At 39.2% G+C, this 23,546-nt stretch overlaps 1 protein-coding gene across 1 annotated transcript in view; it reads right to left on the bottom strand.

Annotated features, from left to right (window-relative positions):
• Nucleotides 1–11,958: 11,958 nt before the first annotated feature.
• Nucleotides 11,959–23,546, bottom strand: part of LOC137618518 (uncharacterized) — a 121,968-nt gene continuing 110,380 nt past the window's right edge. The window contains exon 4 of the mRNA XM_068348680.1: nucleotides 11,959–12,087. Within this exon, the coding sequence (XP_068204781.1) occupies nucleotides 11,959–12,087 (129 nt within the window). The remainder of the gene's footprint in view (nucleotides 12,088–23,546) is intronic.

Raw genomic sequence — 23,546 nt, 5'->3', positions numbered from 1 at the left:
TTACTTTCGTAGATAAAAACTTTGAAATTGTAGTTGTTCTTAAAAGTGAAAATAAAACTGCATCATGGCGGAAAAAATGTCCCTAGTGTGGTTATGCAAAGGGGAAAGACAAAGATTGGATAGGATGTGAATTTTGAGAGAGTTTCTACCACAAGAAGCTTGTCTATATAGATACAAGCACCAGTGATACAAATATAAAGAAAAGGAAATGACTGTCTTGAGTGTGCAGATGAAGCTTGAATTGCAATAAAAAACAGGAAGATGTCGAGATGAAAATTTAAAAAACGCAGGAACAACTACAGAAGAGAAACTTCCCAATAGGAGAACATGAAAAAGGAATTTCTGACCTGTAAAACAATCGTCTGAATCTTACCATTAACTCGGCGAATTCTAACATGGCTACTGACCCAAAAGCAAATGATCATACTGAGAAAGTTGGTAATTAACAAAGAATATGAAATCAATTAAGTTAACACCTCAAACATTAATGTTCCCAAAAAACGAGAAAAGGACATATGCCAAAATAAAAAAGAAACAAAAATACTTGTAATTAAGAGATCTACTGTAGTTAAAATTAGTGCATGGTGCAAATTATGGGGTAGGAAGTTGAATCCTAACAAAACTCAAAGTATGATTGTAAGTAGGTTAAGGACCGTGGCTCCTCAAGATCTGGATCTCAGCATTGATAATGTTTCTTTAAGTTTGTATGACTTGAAATTTTAGGTGTGATTTTCGACAGCAAATTTAGTTTTGAGAAACACATTAGGTCTGTGTCTTTTTCAATTGCGCAAAAATTGGTTTATTGAGAAAGTCTGTCAAGAATTTTGGTGATCAATCTACTCAGAAGAAGTGTTTTAATTCTTTAATTTTACCTTGTTTCAAGTATTGTTCTGTCTGGTCTTTAGCTGCTGATTCTCATCTCAATTTGTTGGACAGTAACTTTCGGTCTAATAGATTTCTTATTCCTGATCTGGATATTAATCTCTGCCACTGTCGATCATTGAGTTCATTATGAATGTTACATAAGATTTTTTTATAATACTGACCATTCTTTACATTCTGATCTTCCCTGACAGTTCCACCCTGTTCGTAATACTAGCCATGCAGTTAATTCTAATAGCTAGGACCTCTCCATCATGAGGCTCAATATTACACAGTACTCTAGAAGTTTTATTCCAGCTGTGACAAGTTGTGGAATGATGTTCCTAATCGGGTGGTTGAATCAGTAGAACTTCAAAAGTTCAACAGGCTTACATAAGTCCTTTAATAGTTTATATATCAAATATCTGTTTTAATGTTGCTAATATTTTTAGAATATCTTATTTAAATTTTTCATTACTTCTTATATCGTTTATTTATTTCCTTATTTCCTTTCCTCACTGGGCTATTTTTCTCTGTCGGAGCCCTTGGGCTTATAGCATCTTGCTTTTCCAACTAGGGCTGTAGGTTAGCTAATAATAATAATAATAATAATAATAATAATAATAATAATAATAATAATAATAATAATAACAACAACAACAAGCATCAATTAGAATCACCGACGATAAAAATGAGATTGAAGCGACACTTAATGATATATCAATTCTTATTACGAGGTCACCTTCAAATGGAAGTGTTGCAAAGTTTGTTAATGAAAGGATGAAAGATGAAGCAGTAAATAAGATTCAACCTATGGTTGCTAACACTGAGACGGGGGGGGGGGGGGGGGAGACAGGACAACTTTAACCTAAAATTACGTTATGTATTGTATGCAATGATGCATAGCCTATGTGTTAACCCTACCTGAAACATTTCCTTTGAGATTATTATAAAAGTGCTGGAGATTTCCAAGTAAATGATGGAGGTTCATAAAACCAAGGCAGAATGTCCTATTTTGAAAAAATGCATCCAATAATTCTCAATATATTCCATGTTATCTATCTTCTAAGATTATAGATGTATAATCTCATGAATAAAAACACCACAATTAAAGGAAAATACATATTGATATCCATATGAGAAAATGGCCATGTTGTACATATAATTGCATTCTATGTTAATAACAGAATATGACAGTGATATCATATTTCAACATTAGAATGGGATTGGTTATACGGATATGTTGTTGAATTAGCTTTCATAAGTAATTTACTGTTTAGTTTACACTCAGATGAAGTTTTTGGGTGAAATTATTCGATTTAGAGGTAGTATGTGATTCTAGTGTCCCTTCAATATTATGACAGGTTCCCGGAGAGATGAAGTTCTAATTATTTGACAACACTGATACAGACAGTCGTGTCCCAAAAGAATAGATATAAAACAGGTAAAACCTCTACCCTTTTATCACCTTGTAGTGAAATAGAAAAGTAAGAAGTACATTTCCAAATTTCTATTTCCACTTTAACATGATTTTCTTCCTCCCTTTACATGATAATGAATTGCGACGACACTCGATCTTTTCATTAGCCTAAAATCTGCAAATGAAAAGAAGAAATATTACGTATACCATTAAATCCTATCATTCATTTTTCCATCTTCCTTCCTTCCTTCCATTTCATTTTATTATTGTTTTTATTACATTTACTTTTTTTAACCCTATATTTCACCCTAGGTTTTTTTCCCCTCCACCGCTCATTATGTAAACCATTTGTTTACTTCGGAGGAGTAAGCTCTCAAACCAGAAAGTTTAGTGCCATCTGGTTCACACTGTCCTCGAGCTAGATCGCCCCTTCCCCAACATAACTCCTTATCTAACCATGCGCATCACCCTTTTTGTTGATATGATTATGTAGAACATTTTTTATTAAAATCTTCTATGAAATAATTATATTTACTGAAAAATTAAGCATTATTGACAATTATGAACTTAACAAATAAAGTGTGGGATATTTTATCTAATGCGGGAGAATAGAGTGCCAATGCGGAAGGTGGGTATTTTCAAAATGAGGGAGACTCCCACAAGATGCAGGAGGGCTGGTAGGTCTGTGATGAGGAGGATGTAGTTAATGCTTTGATTAAAAGGAATTGTTATTTGGATCAGATTCAAAATGTAGATGAGAAGATAAGTTTACTATTCAAGAAAAGTGAAGCAGGTGGGTGGTGATGAAATGTGATCTTGAAGTTCAGAGAGCTATTGATGATAACGATGATAAAGTTATGTTGCGATAAGGTACCATGCGACCATTTGCTTTCACTGTCAAATGTACAGAAATTTTGAAAAAGACTGCAAGGTCAAGGGTGATAATCTAGTTCATGGGAAATCTTCAGGAAAATTATCCGTAACCAGATAAATATCCAATTTAGTACTGTCTGGCCAATCAAAGAACCTAATAACTCTAGCAGTATTATATATATACCAGCAAATTTTCTTAGCTCGTGAATGTATTGTTTTCTCTTCCTTCACCTGCTTCGCTTGCAATCTCTTGGGACCCATTCTGTTAATCTTTTAATCCATATATCATCTGTCCTTTTCATATGTCCTGCACACGTTCATTTCTTTTTTTTTACATGTTAGAATATCCTCTACTCTAGTTTACTCGCGTATGCATGTTGCTCTTTGTATTGCTCTTAGTGAAAACTCCATTATTATCCTTTCCATAGATCTGTGAGTTGTAACTAGCTTATATGCCAAGGCTCCAACTTTCTAATGCATAAATTAATACTGATAGGACCATCTGATTAAATACTTTTCTTTTTAGAGAAAGTGGCACTTTACTTTCTGTAATCTAATTTTGTTTACCAAATGTTCTCCATGCAGTGCTTATTCTCCTCTTGATTTTAGTCTCATGTCCTGGAGAAACACTTACTGTCTGTCTTAAGTACGTATATTAATTAAAAATGTCTAAAGGTTCGCTTTAACATTTATTTGTTGTCTCTGCATTTTCATTGAACATTATCTGCAAATCTTAAGTTGTTAAGGTATTCCATGTTAATATTAATTTCTATATTTTCCCAATCTTAGTTTTTGAAAAATTTCTTATATGCATTTCTTATAAGCATGTTGTGAATAGTTTGTAACTCCCTTCTCAATCGGAATTTTCTCACTATCATTATGTAATTCTAGGATTGCTGTACTTCCCGTATATTTATCATTGAGTGGTATAACATAAGTATAATTTATTCCTCGTTTTTGAACTGATTTCATTACTGTTAAAGTTTTGACAAAGTCAAAAGCATTCTCGTAGTCTTTAGATGCCATAAAAAGGGGTTTGCCATACCCAGTCAATTTTTCTATTAGCTGAGTAATTACATAGTCAATTGTAGAATATCCGTTTCTAATACTGGCCTACTATCTTGGCTGACTGAATTCTAGCCTTCTTTTCATTTTGCCTAATATGATCTTTGTAATTATTTCATATATTACTGAAAGTATACTTATTGGGTGATAAATTTCCAGGTCTTTTGTGTCTCTTTTTGGGAAAAGATATAATGATAAATGTTTTCCAAGCTGAAGGTGTAGAGCAAGTGGAGAATTTTTAAATGTTTGAGTGGGAACTTAGTCCGGGAAAGTCTCCTTATGACAGATACATAAAGTTCAACAGGGGAGGATAATGAGCACTTACTCTCGGGACACAAACGCCCTGCTAATACTTTACTGTCACAATTTACTAACTATCACTCACAAATACAAAAGGGGAAATTTTACTGTCCAGAGGCCGGAGAACTCCACACGTAGAATTAGAAATAATTTATGGCCTACTCTAGCTTTGTCAGGTCTATAGTCATCTCACTCTTAGGCTCTGTTCCGACTCTGTCCCAGTGACCCCAGTGAGATGTTGGACAGGTATCTCACGTTAATGTAATTAGAGACAAAACCAAAAATGGGAGCAGTGATATAAAGTCAAGTTTAAAGGTTTAAAGATATGGATATTTACCTTCGAAGCTGATATATTAATACAAAGTTCCTCGCTGAAACTACTTATAGACTTACTTAGACTTACTTCTTTCAAATATCGGGTATTCTGGCCCGTGATCAAATATTCATAATTTGCACATTGAAATAAATGAGGTAGCAAAAATACGAAGGAGGTTTAATTAACCTAATATTGATTTATTATACAAATTTACATTAAATGGAAAGGACGTCTGAACAGAAAATAAAGGTATCAAACCAAAATGTGAAGTAATAGCAATTAAAAATAATAAGAATTGGTTGGTTAGACACGTGGTCTGCAATAATCAATAATCAGAACTTAGGTCGAACACGTGGCCCATGTGACCCAGAGACTGTGCTAGTCTCAAAAGCAAAATATTATATCGAAACCAAAATATATGCACACAATCCCACCGCACACAGTTTGAATTATGTAAAAGCCAGGTTCCCCTACTAAAGTTAAAATTAGTCTAAACTAAGAATGGGGGAATAACTAGTGGCCACTGTTGTAGTACCTGCACTCCTTGGAAGACTGTCCTTTGCCAGTAATGGCTGTTGACCTGATTGCACAAGTTGGCACTTTGCACTCTTGACTGGCTCACCCCAAGAATCTTCACTTTGGCAATTAAGGTTTACCAGGATCTTCTTCTTCTCTATTTCTCCAACCGGTAGGACTCCTCTGTGAGTCGAGTTTAGGGAGAGGGGGTGGGGGTGACCCAGAGTTCCACGGGTTCACTGACCAGGCCGGTCAGTCGGTCACAACGGCTTCTGAACAAATGGGCTGAGGTTAAAGTTGAGAGGACTCACCTGGCTTCACCTTTCCAAACAAGTGACGGCCATGATGCGCACGGTAATCCAGTTGAGGTGTCATATCGAGACTTTAGGACAGGGCAATATATTGTTGCAAGGAGTGCATAGGAGGCAGGATTTTGTACTAAATACTCTAGAGAAATCTTGCTGTTCTAAGGGAGTTTATATATACAACAATCCTACCTATTCTGGCTTACTAAGAATTAAGTTAAAATGAGAATTAGCAATGGGCTGGTGCGATGGGCATACATCTTAAAATTAACAAACCTTAATTGGTATTGAGAAATAAAAAATGCATTAATTCAGCAGTATTGAAAAATATATTTAAATCAGTTTAGGAATTTAATCTCGACCTACATTGTTTAAAGAAAGAACCAACATACGCCGGGGTTACTAAGGCCCTTTGCTGTGCGTATCTACGCTGTGACGTCACTAGCATTTTGTGCGCTTCTGTAAAGTTTATTTAGTTTAGAATAGTCCTCCCGATGTTTTGGTAAAGAAAATTTGATGTAGGAGAGAACGTTTAAGGGGTAGCTATAGTATTAATAGGAGAGCTAAAGATACAATTGAAGGAAGAAGAGTGAAGAAAAATTCTCCACAGAGCTGTCTTTCAAACATTTTGTGTAAAGTTCAGCGAGATTTACTACCATGGAATACCCTCCATCTATTGATAAATAATTCGTTAGTACATCTTCCCTTTGCCTCTTTTCTTGCCTTTCAGTGCTTTCTATACTTCTATTGTTACTTTCGGTACATGCTCAAATGTTTCACTATTTCTATGGGCAAAGTTATTTCTTATGTTATATATTGTATAACATTGTATAGAAATCCTCTGCAATTTTTATCACCCCATCTCTTTTGTTGAGAATATTTTGCATTTTCATCATTTAAAGCAAACACACATCTGTTACCGCTCTGTTCCAAGTCTTCTTTTCATTAACCTGATGCTTATTACGTTACTTAATATTTCCTAAATTTTGGTCTGATTGTGTCGACGAATGCCTTGGGTTTTCAGTTCCTTTACTGTTTTTGATAGTTCTGTTAATTGTATTCTATTCTACTTATATTTCACCCTCATTTCCAGTCTTTAATTTATTAGATTTTTTTTTTTTGTGTTTTCTTGTTTAGAAACTTTTCTACCGATCTCTTGTTCTGATTCCAATACAAATTTTTCTAAATTACTAATAATTTCTTCGTTATTTGATTCCAATTCGTCATGTAGCTAGAAGTACCTATTTTGCATTGCTAAACTAAATTCATCATACTTTCTCTTATTACAGAGTGCTAACTTTCTATCTTAATTTTTTTCTTCCTTAAAAAGACAAATTTTACTTCTCACAAGTCAACAGTCACTTGAATTTAACTTATTAAACAATTTTATCTATAACTAAATTAACGTTTTCACTGAAAATATATTCTATTTAATTTTTTATTTCTACATTTGGGCTTCTCCATGTCGATTTTCTATATTCATTTTCATAAGAAAAAGTGTTCATGACTTTTAGATTTTTTTTTTTCAAGAAATTCTATAAGCATGTATCCTCTGTAATTTCTTTTGCTTATTCCTAATTGCCTACAGCCGATTCTTTTCTTCTTTTTCCCTACAATGTAATAAAACTGCAGTCGCCTGATTCCAGAGATTATACAAGAATGATAATTTTCTTTGTAACACAAGAAAAAAACTTGGTTATAATTGTTATGCATATGAAATATTTTCGGTAATTTTGTATATTATTACATCGTGTGACTTCGCACAAGAAATATATGATTTCCTATAGCAAATAACGAGATTTAACCGATTTTGATGACCATTTCAATCGCAAACAAACAGATCAACCAATTCGGTTAGTTATAAGTTGACGAATTGGTTGATGTTATTACGGATGAAATGAATGAGAAAACCAGTTAAACCACGATATCTACTATAGGAAATCATATATTTCCTGTACGAAATCACACAATGAAATACAATACAAATGAACCATATAAATATTAACACTGTGGACATATATACTGAGTTAAAATATATAAACAACAGATGTCGGGGACGATAACATTAGCAACGTTACCAATGGTTGACAGAACTACCAACGATGACGAATGGTACACAGTGTTACCAACGGCACGATGACATTACTAGAGGTAGAAATAAATTTTTCCATACGTAAACTAAATAATACTTCCATAAAACTATTACACAATAAATAAAGAGTACCAAAAGGCCACAGAACCTAACAAACCCACCTAACCTAGCCTAGAAGTACCCCGGTCACAAAACACATATAATAAGAATGGGGGAATGACTTACCTTGATACACAGTATTACCAACGGAGACGAATGGTACACAGAACTACCAACGACACGATGGCATTACTAGAGCTAGAACTGCTAAATATCTCCTCAGATATATTCAATAATTTCTCCATATAACTGGTACGAAATATATAAAAAGTACAGAAAGGCCACAGAACCTAACAAACCCACCTAACCTTGCCTAGAAGTACCCCGGTCACAAAACACGAATAATGACTATTGAGGAATGACTTACTTTTATGAAGGAAACGTCGAAACTTGCTGGACTCGGAAGGAAGAGACTGACGGATTAACTTCTATGACTGGGATGTGGATGGTTGGGGGTCATCGGGGTCTTGAGGGTAGGGGGGGTCGATTGTCTGATGTTGTAAAGGAGGGTAGAGGCGACTCGCAGTAATGAAAAAGTGGTGCAGCAACGTATGACGAGGATAGTAGTGGGTGAAAAAGAACCTGGAAAAATATTGCTTGAAATGTTCAGTCTTGATTCCAGGCCTCTGAACCCACTCCTTCACTTCTCTCCAGAGACGTTCTATATTTTGAGTATGGATGGTTGGGTCTAGGGGGTCAACGAAATTCTCCGAATGATTAATCGACTTATGAACGTAACCAATTTCCGATAAAGAGTTGTATGCAGCCCACTTATCACTCATAATAATACTACCACGTTTAATATACTTCTGGATGAGGGGAATTAGAGTAGCAGCATCTCGTTTAGTAGAAAGGGGGGGAACTAAAGGGATAATGAAAAATTTCTTGGTCACACGTTCAATACCCCCAAAGACCCATATGGCACTTAACGGTCTACCACGGTTGTATTTACATTTACCAAAATGAGTTTCGTCTATTTCAACAGTAACTCCATCTCCACCAATCGCCTCTTGATTATCGAAGAAGTATTCTGTAACCTCCGAACAGAAACTTCTCCAATCTACACTAGTCTTTGAAGATATGTCTATACCATCCATGAGGGTCTCATGGTCCGAATGTTTATGCAAAAACTGGTTCGCACATAATATTATCTTCCATGGGGGTAGCCGACTTTGGTCCAAAAAAGTACCTTTATAGGCCGTAACAGTATACCCACAACGACGTTTCTTCTTAGTTTTACGGATGGTGGTTACAGTAGAGCAATAAAACCCGTGAATGTCTGCCCTATAAGATAAAAGCGCACGACACTTGGGGCAGTTTAAACGTTGAGGAATAACATTGTGAGATTTAAGAAAATGATCAACATAACCTGAATTATCAACAAAATCACCATGGAATTGAGCCACTGCTTTTAGATACGGAATGCTGCAACCGGTACAAGTTTCTATAATATGTTCCATCTCAAAATACGGGAAAAAAAACGCACTAGTAACGAAGGACGAGTAACTAGGTCAAAGGTTAAAACGGGAAAGGCAGGGGAACAATGGGTCGGAAAACAGCGCATACAGAGATAAAGGAAGGGGGGGTAGGGAGATATCTGAATAGGCCTAGAGTGATGATTGGTTAAGGGAAAAACAACGAACAAAAGAGGGAAAACATGAATGAACTAAATACGGAAACTAGACGAAAGAAAAGTTTTATAAGACACAGAGGAGAGAAAAGGAACTAACCAACAAAAATAAATACAAACAATATAGAAAGATAAAATGGAATGAACGGTAAATAATAGTGAATGGGAATATAAAATGAGGAGATCATACCGAGAATTAACTGGATAAAAAAACTAGTCCAGGGTAAGTATTTATGTGAAACCGGGAAGGGATAAAGAAATAACCCAACAAATAAAACCAATATAGGAAGGTAAAATGGAATGAATGATAAATAATATTAAATGGGAATAAAAAATGAGAAAATAACACTAATAAAAAGAGAAAAGGGGGAGTGGAAACTCCTGCGCAGGTGGGGGGGGGGGATATATGCGCAGATCGGAAACTGATGAAACGAACGTACGTACAAATGGGAAAGGAAATAACAAAACAAATAAACCCAATATAGGAAGGTAAAATGGAATGTATGATAAATTATATTGAATGGGAATATAAAATGAGAAAATAATACGGTAATAAAAAGAGTAATAATGGAGAGAAACTCCTGCGAAGGGGGGTTATATAAGCGAAGGACGGAAGGTGGGGCGAACGAACAAACGAACAAATGGGTGCTAATGTTAGCATGAAACGCTAACATTTGATCTACATCAGGTATGGAATTCTAACATTTAATCTACATCAGGCGTTGGCAGCACTGGTTACTGTATTACTACAAGAAATAACCTTTGAAACGGCTCCTCCCAAATATATCCAGGTATACTGATTTGTCTTTTTCTACGGTTATAATAAATACCAGAAAGAAATGTATAGAGAAGAAAAGGACTGAATTACGGTTATATATCGGTTCCCCAGTATGTTTTCCCCACCCAAAACCCCGAGTTCCCACTGGGGGTCCCCCATTATCGTCGGATATAGATGTATATATATTTCTGTAACTATTCATTTGCGACGGGAACGAGTGTTATTTTCGAAGGGAGCGTAATTTTTCCTATAAGAAAAAGTAGTTGGAATACTAGGATACATTGAGATGTAATAATATACAATGAAACCCTATTGGTAGACACGCACGGCAAAAGCCTTACGCCGGCGTACGGTAGTTTTTCCCTCAAACTGCGTGTGTCGAGATAAATTATTAAACTGGTATTGAATATAATTTTAATACTGCTAACTTAAAGCAGCCTAACCCTCAGTACTAATTCAAGTCTGTTAATTTAAGGTGTTTGCCCATCTCACCAGCCCATTGCTAATTTCATATTCAAACTATCAATTTATATTAAACCAGAATAGGTAGGATTATTGTATATGTGAACTCCCGTAGAGCAGCAAGATATCTCTAAGTGTTTTGTGCAATGTGGAGAATTTTTATCTGAATGGTTGAGTGGGAACTTAGTCCAGGAAAGTCTCCCTACGGCAATTACCCAAAGCTCAACAGGGGAGGATAATGAGCACTTACTCTCGGGACACAAACGCCCTGCTAATACTTTACTGCCATAGTTCACTAACCTTTCACTCTTAAATACAAAAGGAGGCAATTTTACTGTCCAGAGGCCGGAGAACTCCACACGTTAATTTGGAAATATTTTATGGCCTACTCTAGCTTTGTCAGGGCTAGAGTCATCTCACTCTAAGGCTCTGTTTCGACTCCGTCCCAGTGACCCCAGTGAGATGCTGTACAGGTATCTTACGTTAATGCAATTAGACAAAATCCAAAATGGGAGCAGTGATGTAAAGTAGTTTAAAAGTTTAAAGATAAGGATCTTTACCTTCGAAGCAAATATATTAATGCAAAGTTTCTCGCTGTTACCACCTATAGACTTACTCTTCAAATATTCCCAGTTTAAACATTAAATAAATGAGGGAGCAAAAATACTAAGAAGGTTTAATTAACCTAATATTGATTTATTCACAAATTTACATCAAAGAAACGGACATCTTACCAAAGATAAAATGGAATCATAAAAATGCAATTCAAAATGATGAAAATTAGTTAGTTAGACACGTGGTCTACAATAATAAAAAATCGAAATGGGGTCGGACACGTGGCCCATGTGACCCAGAGACTGTGTTAGTCTCCAAGCAAGAAATAATAATGGAAAAATATTTACACACAATCCCACTGCACACAGTCCGAATAGTGTAAAAGCCAGGTTCCCTATAAAGTTAAAATTAGTCTAAGCTAAGAAAAAATGGGGGAAAACTAAATGGCCATTGTTGTAGTACCTGCACTCCTTTGATGATCAGTCCTATGCCCGTGATAGCTGTTGACCTGGTTGTCGCACTAATTGGCACGTTGCACTCTTTTCTGGCCCACCCCAAGAATCCTTTTTCTGGTAATATGGTTTCCAGGTTCCACTCCTTCACAGTCTCCAGCCGGCAGCCACAGGACTCCTTGGTGAGTCACGTTTTGGAAGAGGGGGATGGGGGTGAGCCAGAGGTGCACGGATTCACTGACCAAGTGACCAGGCAGGTCCGTAGGCCAGGGCAGCTTCTAGTTGATTGGGGTCGACGCTAAGGTCGAAGAGATCACCTGGCTTCACCTTTCCAGACAGGTGAGGAGCATGGTGCGCACGGTACTTCATTGGAGGTGCCATATCGGGACTTCAGGACAAGGCAATATATTGTTGCAAGGAGTGCAGAGGAGGCAGGATTTTGTACTAAATACTTTAGAGAAATCTTGCTGCTCTAAGGGAGTTTATATACACAACAATCCTACCTATTCTGGCTTGCTAAAAATTAATATTTAAAATGATTAATTAGCAATGGACTGGTGCGATGGGCATACATCTTAAAATTAACAAACCATAATTGGTATTGAGAAATATAAGATGCATTAATTCAGCAGTATTGAAATTTATATAAAAATTCAGTTTAGGAATTTAATCTCGACCCACGTAGTTTAAGGAAAGAACCAACATACGCCGGGGTTACACTAAGGCCCTCTGTGGCGTATCTACGCTATGACGTCACGAGCATGGCGTGCGCCACTGTCAACAAGTTTAGATTAGTCTTCCCTATGTTCGTTAAAGAAAACTAGATGTAGGAGAGAATGTTTAAGGGGTAGCTATAGTATTAGTAGAAGAGAGCTAAAAATACGATTGAAAGAAGAAGATACGATTGAAAGAAGAAGAGCTTCGGTAATTTTGTATATTATTCCATGGTGTGATTTCGCACAAGAAATATATGATTTCCTATAGCAAATAACGTGATTTAACCAATTTTGATGATCATTTCAATCGCAAACAAACAGATCAACCAATTCGGTTAGTTATAAGTTGACGAATTGGTTGATGTTATTACGGATGAAATGAATGAGAAAACCAGTTAAATCACGATATCTACTATAGGAAATCATATATTTCCTGTGCGAAATCACACAATGAAATACAATACAAATGAACCATATAAATATTAACACTGTTGACATATATAATGAGTTAAAATATATAAACAACAGATGTAGGGGACGATAACATTAGCAACGTTACCAATGGTTGACAGAACTACCAACGATGACGAATGGTACACAGTGTTACCAACGGCACGATGTCATTTCTAGAGATAGAAAGGCTAAATATTTCCATACGTAAACTAAATAATTTTTCCATATAACTATTAAACAATAAATAAAAAGTACCAAAAGGCCACAGAACCTAACAAACCCACCTAACCTAGCCTAGAAGTACCCCGGTCACAAATCTCATATAATAAGCATAGGGGAATGACTTACTTTGATTCACAGTACTACCAACGGTGACGAATGGAACACAGAACTACCAACGCCACGATGTCATTACTAGTGGCAGAAATGATAAATATTTCCATTCGAATATTAAATAATTTTTCCATATAACTGTTACACAATATATAAATAGTACAGAAAGACCACAGAACCTAACAAACCCACCTAACCTTGCCTAGAAGTACCCCGGTCACAAAACACGTATAATGGCTATTGAAGAATGACTTACTTTTATGAAGAAAACGTCGAAGTATTCGGTAACCTGGGAAAAGAAACTTCTCCAATCGACACTAGTTTTCGAAGATATGTCGATACCATCCATGAGGGTCTCATGGTCCGAATGTTTATGCAAAAAGTGGATGGCACATAATATTATCTTCCATGGGGGTAGACGACTTTTGTCCAAAAAAGTACCTTTATAGGCAGTAACGGTATAACCACAACGGCGTTTCTTCTTAGTTTTACGAATGATGGATTCAGAATTGCAATAAAACACGTGAATGCCTTGCCTATAAGATAAAACAGAACGGCACTAGGGGCACTTTAAACCCTGAGGAATAACGCTGTGAGATTTAAGAAAATGCTCAACATTACCTGAAGTATCCAAAAAATCACCATGGAATTGAGCCACTGCTTTTAGGTACGAAATACTGCAGCCGCTACAAGTTTCTATAACTTGCTCCATCGCAAAATACGAAAAAAGAAACCGCACTTGTAATGCAGAACACCTCACCAGGACAAAGGTTACAACGGGAAAGGCATTGGAACAAAGGGTCTGAAAAGACCGCTAATAGGGATAAAGGAAGTGGGGGGTAGGGAGATATCTGCATAGGCCTAGGGTGGTGATTGGTTAAGGGAAAAACAAAGAACTCTAGCGGGTAAACATGAATGAACTATATACGGAAACTAGACCAGAGAAAGGATTTATAAGACACAGAGGAGAGAAAAAGAAATAACCAACAAAAATAAATAAAAACAATATAGGAAGGTAACATGGAATGAACGGTAAATAATATTGAATGGGAATATAAAATGAGATGATCATACCGAGAATTAACTGGATAAAAAAACTAGTCCAGAGTAAGTATTTATGTGCAACCAGGAAGAGATAAAGAAATAACCAAACAAATAAACCCAATATAGGAAGGTAAAATGGGATGAATGATAAATAATATTGAATGGGAATATAAAATGAGAAAATAACACGGTAATAAAAAGAGTAATTGGGGAGAGGAAACTCCTGCGCAGGGGGGTTATATATGCGCAGGTCGGAAACTGGTGAGGACGAACGTACATACAAATGGGTGCTAATGTTAGCAAGGAATGCTAACATTTGATCTACATCAGGTATGGAATGCTAACATTTAAACTACATCAGGCGTTGGCAGCACTGGTTACTGTATTACTACAAGAAATAACCTTTGAAACGGCTCCTCCCAAATATATCCAGTTATACTGTTTTGTATTTTCCTACGGCTATAATAAATACAAGAAGGAAATGTATAGAGAAGAAAAGGACTGATTTACGGTTATATATCGGTTCCCCAGTATGTTTTCCCCACCCAAAACCCCGAGTTCCCACTAGGGGTCCCCCATTATCGGAGGATATAGATGTATATATATTTCTGAAACTATTCATTTGCGACGGGAACGAGTGTTATTTTCGAAGGGAGTGTACCAACCGTGTTTCACACAATTGTACATAATTCCTTTTGTATATATTATGCTTGTATCTTCGCTCCTCCCTCGCACTAAAACGAACATGAAAATTCCTGTCTGGTTTTTCCTCTGTGATATTGTCTGTCTTGTGAACTTGTCATGTCCTGTTGCCTTGAGGTTTTGTATATAAGGAGAGTGTTCCACAACAATATAACTCAGTCGTTTCCAATCTGCCTTTGATTTCACAACTCCTCTCTCGGCCCGTCACATTGGTGACCCCGGAAGTCGACTCGCTCCCACCGCCTTCCACCCCCACCCCCTCGCCCCTTCATCGTTGGTACTATGGTGGACTCTACGGCAGTTGGTGCTGCGGCCGCTCCATTCAAACTTTCATCGTTTGCCAGCGGGGAGGCGTTTGCTTGGTTTCAGCGCGCAGAAGTCCAGTTTCGTATCAGGGGCGTGACTCGCTCAACCACCAAAGCGGATTATGTTCTCGCGGCGATACCCGAGGACACCTTCCCAGAAATATCCGACTGGCTTTGTGAACAAGGAGACACCCCAATAGCGTATGACGACCTCAAATCATACCTTCTGCAGCAGTACTCGCCGTCGCCAGCCGCCCGTATAGCAAAGCTTTTTCAGCTCTTGCAACAACCGTTGGGGGACCAAAGGGCTTCGCTTGCCCTCAGGGAAATGACCAGTATCGCTCGCCTTCAACCTGCCGCAGACGGCTCTCCTCGTGAGGTGAACCTACTCCGTGCCCTTTGGATACGCCGTTTACCTGAACCTGTGCGCGCTGCCATACCCGATGTCGATAGTTTACCCATAAAGGACTTGATGACCAAAGCCGACGCCCTTATGGACAGCCACTTCAAGACCTCCATCAACGCCTCCACCCCTGACGACGAGGATGCCTATTCAACGTCAACCGAAGCTGACATGAATGCCGTAGGACATACACGCCTACCCCGTGACGTGCCGAAGCGGCGACAAAGCCGCCCACCACCCACCAATCGCTCGCGCCCCAACGAACGACTTCTACAGCCACTTACTACCTCCCATCCACCGCAGTTTTGCTACTACCACTTCAGATTCGGGGCAACCGCGAGGAAATGTGCCAAAGATTGTCAGTGGCCAAAAAACGTGTAAGTGGGCCATCGCTTGTGGCGGTGGCCTCCCATGTTTCTAATCTTTTCTTTTTACAGGATGCAGGAACGGGCGTGCGATTTTTGGTAGACACGGGTGCTTGTCGTTCTCTTTTGCCAAGGAAACTCTTCAAGGCACAACGTAGTCTGTCTACATCTGCCGACGTCCGCTTGGTAGCTGCCAACGGATCTGCGATACCCACCTACGGTTACGAGAGCCTCACATTATCGTTCGGAAACGGTAAATTCAATTGGAAGTTTCTCGTTGCTGACGTCACAATGCCAATCCTCGGTGCGGATTTCCTCTCTCATTTCCACCTTCTGGTCGATGTCGCCCACCGACGATTGGTCAACGCAGACTCGTACTTGTCGACACCTCTTCAACCCGCCCCCTCTAACCTCGCTCTCCACATCAGCGCACCCACGGATGCCTACGCCCACCTCCTCACGTCGTACCCGGAAGTTTTCCGTCCAGAACTTCGCCAAACGCCCACGGTTCCTGTCAAGCACGGTATTTATCACCATATCAAGACGACGGGACCTCCAGTCTTCGCAAAATTCAGACGTCTGGCACCGGAACGATTGGCAGCCGCCAAACAGACGTTCGCCGAAATGGAGAAAATGGGCCTTTGCCAAAAGGCCTCCAGCCCATGGTCGTCACCCTTACACATCGTTCTGAAGAAAGACGGCTCCCTCCGTCCGTGCGGGGATTACAGGCGCCTGAACATGCAAACAGAACCGGATCACTACCCCCTCCCAAACATTGCCGATGTAACCTCCTACCTACACAAAGCAAAGGTTTTCTCTACGCTCGACCTCCTGAAGGGGTATTATCAGGTGCCTATGAACCCAGAAGACATCCCCAAGACCGCCATCACCACTCCGTTTGGCACATACACCTTCAATTACTCCTGTTTTGGCCTTCGTAATGCTGGGGCAACGTTTCAACGTCTCATGGATGGGATCTTAGGGGACCTCCCTTTCTGTGTATGTTATGTGGACGACATACTTGTGTTCTCCTCATCAAAAGAGGAACACCTCCGTCACCTGCGCATCGTGCTCGACCGCCTGCAACAAAACGGCCTTGTAGTCCGGTACGACAAGTGTACCTTTGGCGCCAACGAAGTGTCGTTCTTAGGGCACCGTATCACTCCTGAAGGAGTCCATCCCCTCCCTGAGAAGGTAGCAGCCGTTCAGAATTTCCCCACGCCCTCGACCGTCAAAGCTCTGCAGGAATTCTTGGGCATGATCAACTATTATCACCGCTTTCTGCCAGCCATTGCCGCCACTCTTGCTCCCCTCTACGCCTCCCTCAAGGGCAGGCCAAAGGACTTGAAGTGGGGTCCCCTTCAAGAAGCGGCCCTCTGCAATGCAAAGAAGGCCCCATCAACTGCTGCGGCTCTCACTTTTCCTATCCCACACGCCCCTCTCCTTCTCTCCACCGATGCCAGCGACGTCGCTATTGGTGCAGTACTCGAGCAAGTGGTCAAAGGCTCGCCCCGTCCATTGGCCTTCTTCAGCAGAAAACTGTCCAAGGCAGAATCGGGTTATTCTACCTTCGATCGAGAATTGCTGGCGGTGCACTTGGCTGTCCGTCACTTTCGCCATTTCTTAGAAGGTACGCCCTTCGTCATTCGCACAGACCACATGCCTTTGGTGCACGTCTTCACTCGACAGTCTGACGCCTGGTCCGCCCGTCAACGCCAACATCTCTCCGCCGTGGCTGAATACAATTGCACCCCCCAATACGTCCCTGGGAAAATGAATCCCGTTGCCGATGCCCTGTCAAGAAACACGTTGGCTGCCGTTCAACTGGGATTGGATTACAACGCCCTGGCTGAAGCCCAACGACAGGATCCAGAGTATCAAGCTTGTAGGACATCCTGCACGTCCCTCCGTTGGGAGGATTTTACCCTCGAAAACTCCAACACCACCCTCCTCTGTGACGTCAGTACTGGTAGACCGCGACCTTGGATTCCTGCTCCCATGCGCCGACAGGTGTTTGATTTCATCCACGGCCTTTCACATCCCTCATGCCATTCTACTGCACAGCTGCTGAAGGCAAAGTTCATTTGCCATGGCATTTCTAAGGATGCTAAGGATTGGGTCCGTGCCTGTACTTCTTGCCAAACTTCCAAAGTACATCGACACACGGATTCAGGAGTGGGCACCTTTCCTCAACCTCAGCGTCGTTTCGCACACATTCACGTCGACGTTGTAGGCCCCCTACCCACATCACAAGGACATCGTTACCTGTTTACCATCATCGACCGCTCCACTCTTTGGCCTGAAGCCATTCCCATGGAAACTGCAACGTCCGCCTCATGTACATCTGCCTTACTCTCTGGATGGATTTCAAGATTCGGTATCCCTGAGCATATTACTTCTGACAGGGGAACCACTTTCACCTCTCAATTATGGACATCATTAGCGAATCTCCTGGGCATCACCCTACATCAGACAACGGCCTACAACCCCGCTGCCAATGGAATGGTTGAACGTTTTCATCGCACCCTCAAAGCAGCTTTGATGTCCCGCTGCAAGGATTGCAACTGGTTTACTCAGCTTCCCTGGGTCCTCCTTGGACTAAGGACCACTCCTAAAGACGCCCTCGACGTCTCGGCAGCCGAAATGGTGTATGGCGACCCGTTGGTCGTCCCTGCCGAGTTTTTTCCTTCTACAACCTCCTCCGACGATCTCCAGCGCATATGTCACGTCGTGGGAAAATTTACTCCGTGCCGCCAGACTTACAAGCCCCCAGCGAAGCATCACATACCAACGGACTTGCACTCTGCAACGCACGTCTTCCTGCGCAACGACACCAGCAAGCCACCACTAACGCCCCCTTACACGGGCCCTTTCCTTGTGATCCGACGCAGTCCGAAAGCATTCCTCCTAAACATTCGGGGCAAAGAAGACTGGGTCTCCATTGATCGTCTAAAACCTGCTTATCTTCTGCCAGATGACCTGCCTACAGTTCGCCTCTCTAGATCAGGGCGCCCTATTTAACATGTACAGTATGTCATTTTTAGGGGGGGAGCCATGTACCAACCGTGTTTCACACAATTGTACATAATTCCTTTTGTATATATTATGCTTGTATCTACGCTCCTCCCTCGCACTAAAACGAACATGAAAATTCCTGTCTGGTTTTTCCTCTGTGATATTGTCTGTCTTGTGAACTTGTCATGCCCTGTTGCCTTGAGGTTTTGTATATAAGGAGAGTGTTCCACAACAATATAACTCAGTCGTTTCCAATCTGCCTTTGATTTCACAACTCCTCTCTCGGCCCGTCACAGGAGCGTAATTTTTCCTATAAGAAAATGTAGTTGGAATCCTAGGTTACATTGCCATGTAATAAACTACAATGAAACCGAAAAGTCTTCACATGCAAAATCCTGCCTCCTATGCACTCCCTACAACAATATATTGCCCTGTCCTAAAGTTCCGATATGGCACCTCCACTGTGTTACTCACGCACCACGATACTCATCTGTTTTGAAAGGTGAAGAGAGGTGAACCTACACGACCCTAGCGTCGCCCCATTTGTACTCAAGCAGTTGTGGCCGGCTGACCGACCTGGTCGTGAATTTGTGCACCTCTGGCTCACAACCACCCCCCCCCCCCTTCACAGAACTCGACTCACACCGGGACCTTCCGGCTGGAGATAGGGAAGGACAAGGTCTATAGAATACAAGGTCTACCCATCAGCGACCCAAAATTTGTCATCTACTGCACAGACCACACATGCGGAGATTAATGACGTCACACCGTACCATGCTCTGATTTACCAGCCTTTGTTTTCCGGTATCTACAGTTAGTTTACAAGGAATCTGGTGTTATTATTAAGTGTGAAGGTCTTCCGCTTCCCAATTAACTATTTGTTGAGTCCCATTTGCAGAGTGCTTGAATTGAATTAATTACTATTGGTTAAAATGCCTCGTTACTGTGCTGTGTATGGGTGTTCTTCTAATAAAGCTGAAAGAGATGGAGTAACTCTTCACAGCTTTCCCAAGCACGTGGAAACTAGAAAGCTGTGGATAAATTCATGTAAAAGGAAGGACCCTTTCAAGCCTGATAATTCAATCATGTGTAGTTTACATTTTGTACCTGATGCATTTGAAAGAAACCTGAAATATGAATTGCTTGGAGAGCCAATGCCAAAAAACCAACGACGATTAAAGGAAGGATCAATTCCAACATTATCATTACCTCTATCGCAAGGTAAAGTCCAAAACTGAAATACATTGTTGGTAAACGATATGTATTAGATTATAGATATGAAAACTAACAATATATCGGTATTTTTTTAATAAACGCATAAACACTCGATCCAATTACTAATTTTGACAAATATATGACAATGCATTTATATACCCTTTTTCTTCAAGTGGAGTAGATATTGTAAATGATAAAAGTGAATGCTACTTTCGTTATGTCTATCAGTATCAAAGAAGTAAGTTCCATATGACTCAAAGATGTCTAGAAATGCCTATGGGTTGGACTTAGAAAATCAGAATAAAATTATCAAATGCATGACACAGACAGTAAAATCAATGAAGGTAAATGGAAGTAAAAGTTTTTACCCATTCCAAAAAGGAGTGACAATTTCATGCGAATCTTTGCCTAAATTGTTAGAGATGGTAAAAAATAAATTCAATATATCATATATACTGACATACAGACCGAATCAAGATGGACTGGAACATTTCTTTGTTTGCCTGGGACAAATGGGAGCCGGTTATCTGCACCCAACTTCAGTTGCCGTTAAATATCGCATTAGATCTCATCTTTTAGGGAAGGATAATTATCTTATGGGGTTGAAATGTAATACAGAAACCAAACGAAAAGTAAATAACTTTACAGCTGGAACTTTTTCTTTTCTTAGTAATGAAACTTCCTCTCAAGATAAAGATGACGAATCGCTACAACGTGAGCTAAGTCTCTCCGCGATGATATTTTGTTTGCCGGATGAATGCGACGGTGAAGAAAAAGATAATGATGTTACAGAAAGTGGATCACCTGAAGATAAGCGACCCCAAATAGTTCTCCTGAAGATAAAGGACCACAACTACACACACCTGAAGAAGAGAGACCCTGATTTTCTTCACCTGAATATAAGCGACCCCAGCTTATTGACGTCTCCAGGTGATCTATTTTGTCTTATAGAAAAAAAGGAAAAAAAAATATATTCATTAAAACTACTTTATGAAATATTTGTTAAAAAGAACAAATTTATACAAACAATCCATATTCTACTAAAAGCAACTTCAGTACAAAAATAATCGAACCTACCATTAAAACACCTTTCAAACCACATAAATTGCTGTAAATATGTATTGAAAATTCTCTCTTGCATCCACGCATTTTCTTAATCCTTGATTTATGCCTGTTCCAATAACTTTCGATGGCCTGTGTGTGTACTCCTGTTTCTGTATTGATAAAGTTACGGGAATGATTTACGGTCTGTTGCTGAAATCTGAGATGTGATTGAATTTTTGATTAAGATTTCCACTCATCACTGTATATTACTGAACCTGGCACAACAACTTTTTTTTTATGATTGGAAGTAGAATTGCAGCAACATGTGTTTCAACGATCACCATATATCCAACACTTAATGCTAGTGTCGACCATTCCAAATACCCATAATGGCCGATTTGGTGCACATACTCTGTGATATTTGCTTTTGCGTGCAAAGCAAGACTCGTCAATTTGTGCAATTATGCCATTACTACCAAGTCTAACCGGGTTTGCCTCAAAATACTTCATGCAGATTTCTCTGATAAGAAAACTGTAAATATCAATCATATTTTTTTTTCTGAAATGTTTAGAATATTATCCTGAATCCAATTTTGCAGTGGAAGTTTAGATTTAGCAAAAAATGGGTCATTACAAATAGAAATTTTGCTTTTGAATTTAGTATACTCTTTAAATTGGAATTTCTACACATAATTATCTTTTATAGAAGACAGATTAGTCTCTTAGGCTCTCTCATATTACTGTAGTTACCCCTTAAACGTTCTCCCCCACAGTAAGTTTTCTTTACCAAACCATCGGGGAAACTATTTTAAACTAACTAAACTTGTTGACAATAGCGTACACCATGTACAGAGTAGACACGCACTATTTTTTTTTTTTTTTTGAATAACGTCAATTTAAAAATAATCTATTTGCTACCATATAGATAAGTTGGTTAGCACTTTTATTGGTTAGTCTCACTCATGTCGTTACACTAATGATAATTAACTTATAAACTGGTTAGTTAGCTTGTTAGTCCCATTCTTAGATTTAAATTCCTCACCTGTAGAAAAAAAGACCCCAAATTTTTCCACCTGAAGATAAGCGACCCCAGCGAGTGTTGGGGTCCCCAATCTTCAGGTGATCCAAGAAAGTGTAGGGGAAGTTGTTAACGAACAGCTGGAGGATGCAATAGCGAAAGGGGGTCTAGAGTATTTTGCTGGTTTCATTGCCCATAAGTTTCCTAAATACCCAAATCTTGGGTTATATGTATGAATGGGAGACAATTCATGGACGAGTATATTTAGCAGAGCAGACAATAAACTAGTGAAGCCATGAAAAGAATTTTCTGATCAAATCAAGACTATGGAAAAAATGTTCAAATGTTATCATGGGGATAAAGGTTTAAACCCTGGTAAAGGAACATTAAAAAATTTAGCAGCAGAAATTGCGAATGTAATGGGAATGCCACTACATTTAGCTACTTATTTTGTTCGTTGTCGGACATTCTTTAGAATAAGAATATCAAATAGGGAAACAACTTCCACAAGAAAAATTATGAATAAGGTTAAAAGGTTGTAAAGTGTAATAATCAGGATTTTTTAAGTTTAAGTTTATTTGTGCAGCCATATTTGTACAGATTTTTCCAAATGTAGTTTTTAGTAAATAATTAGTGTGAAATGTTTTTTTTTTTTTTTTCATGTATGCATGCACGTTGCTTATTTGTATATTTACTGACTGATATAAAGAATTTTAATATTTTTTTCTTTCCTGATGTGCGTCTTTTTATACCATTTTTTTTTTCAAAACCTTCTCATAAGAAGTATTTTATCATGCAATCCAGTCATCAAAATATCTTGAAATATTATATTTTCTGAAATAGTAATGTTATTCTTAACTGGATAAGAAAGAATAATGAACTTTTGCAAAATAAGTTCTGACTGAAAGGTGTTCTTTCGCTGGCCAGTGGTGCTTACTGACGTCACAAAACTTACCCCCCTTTAACGTTTACCCCTCTAATCCCTACTCACCCCCAATTTACCTACGCGTGGGTTGACCCGGTACTCTATAGACCTTGGGGAAGGAGACGAGCCTGGGAGACCCTATTTACCACAAGCGAGGATTCCAGGAGTGGGACAGTCAAGGGCACATTGTAAAAACTGTGCAAATATTCGGTTAATAGCTATTTGAGGACAAGGGCTGTCTTCCAAGGAGTGCAGGTAAAAATACGTGGCCACGACTTTTCCCT

This window comes from Palaemon carinicauda, chromosome 2 (genome assembly GCF_036898095.1).
Source record: "Palaemon carinicauda isolate YSFRI2023 chromosome 2, ASM3689809v2, whole genome shotgun sequence".
Classification (NCBI taxonomy): domain Eukaryota; kingdom Metazoa; phylum Arthropoda; class Malacostraca; order Decapoda; family Palaemonidae; genus Palaemon; species Palaemon carinicauda.
Note: the sequence above shows the minus strand (reverse complement) of the source record. Positions and strands in the feature narration are given on the sequence as shown.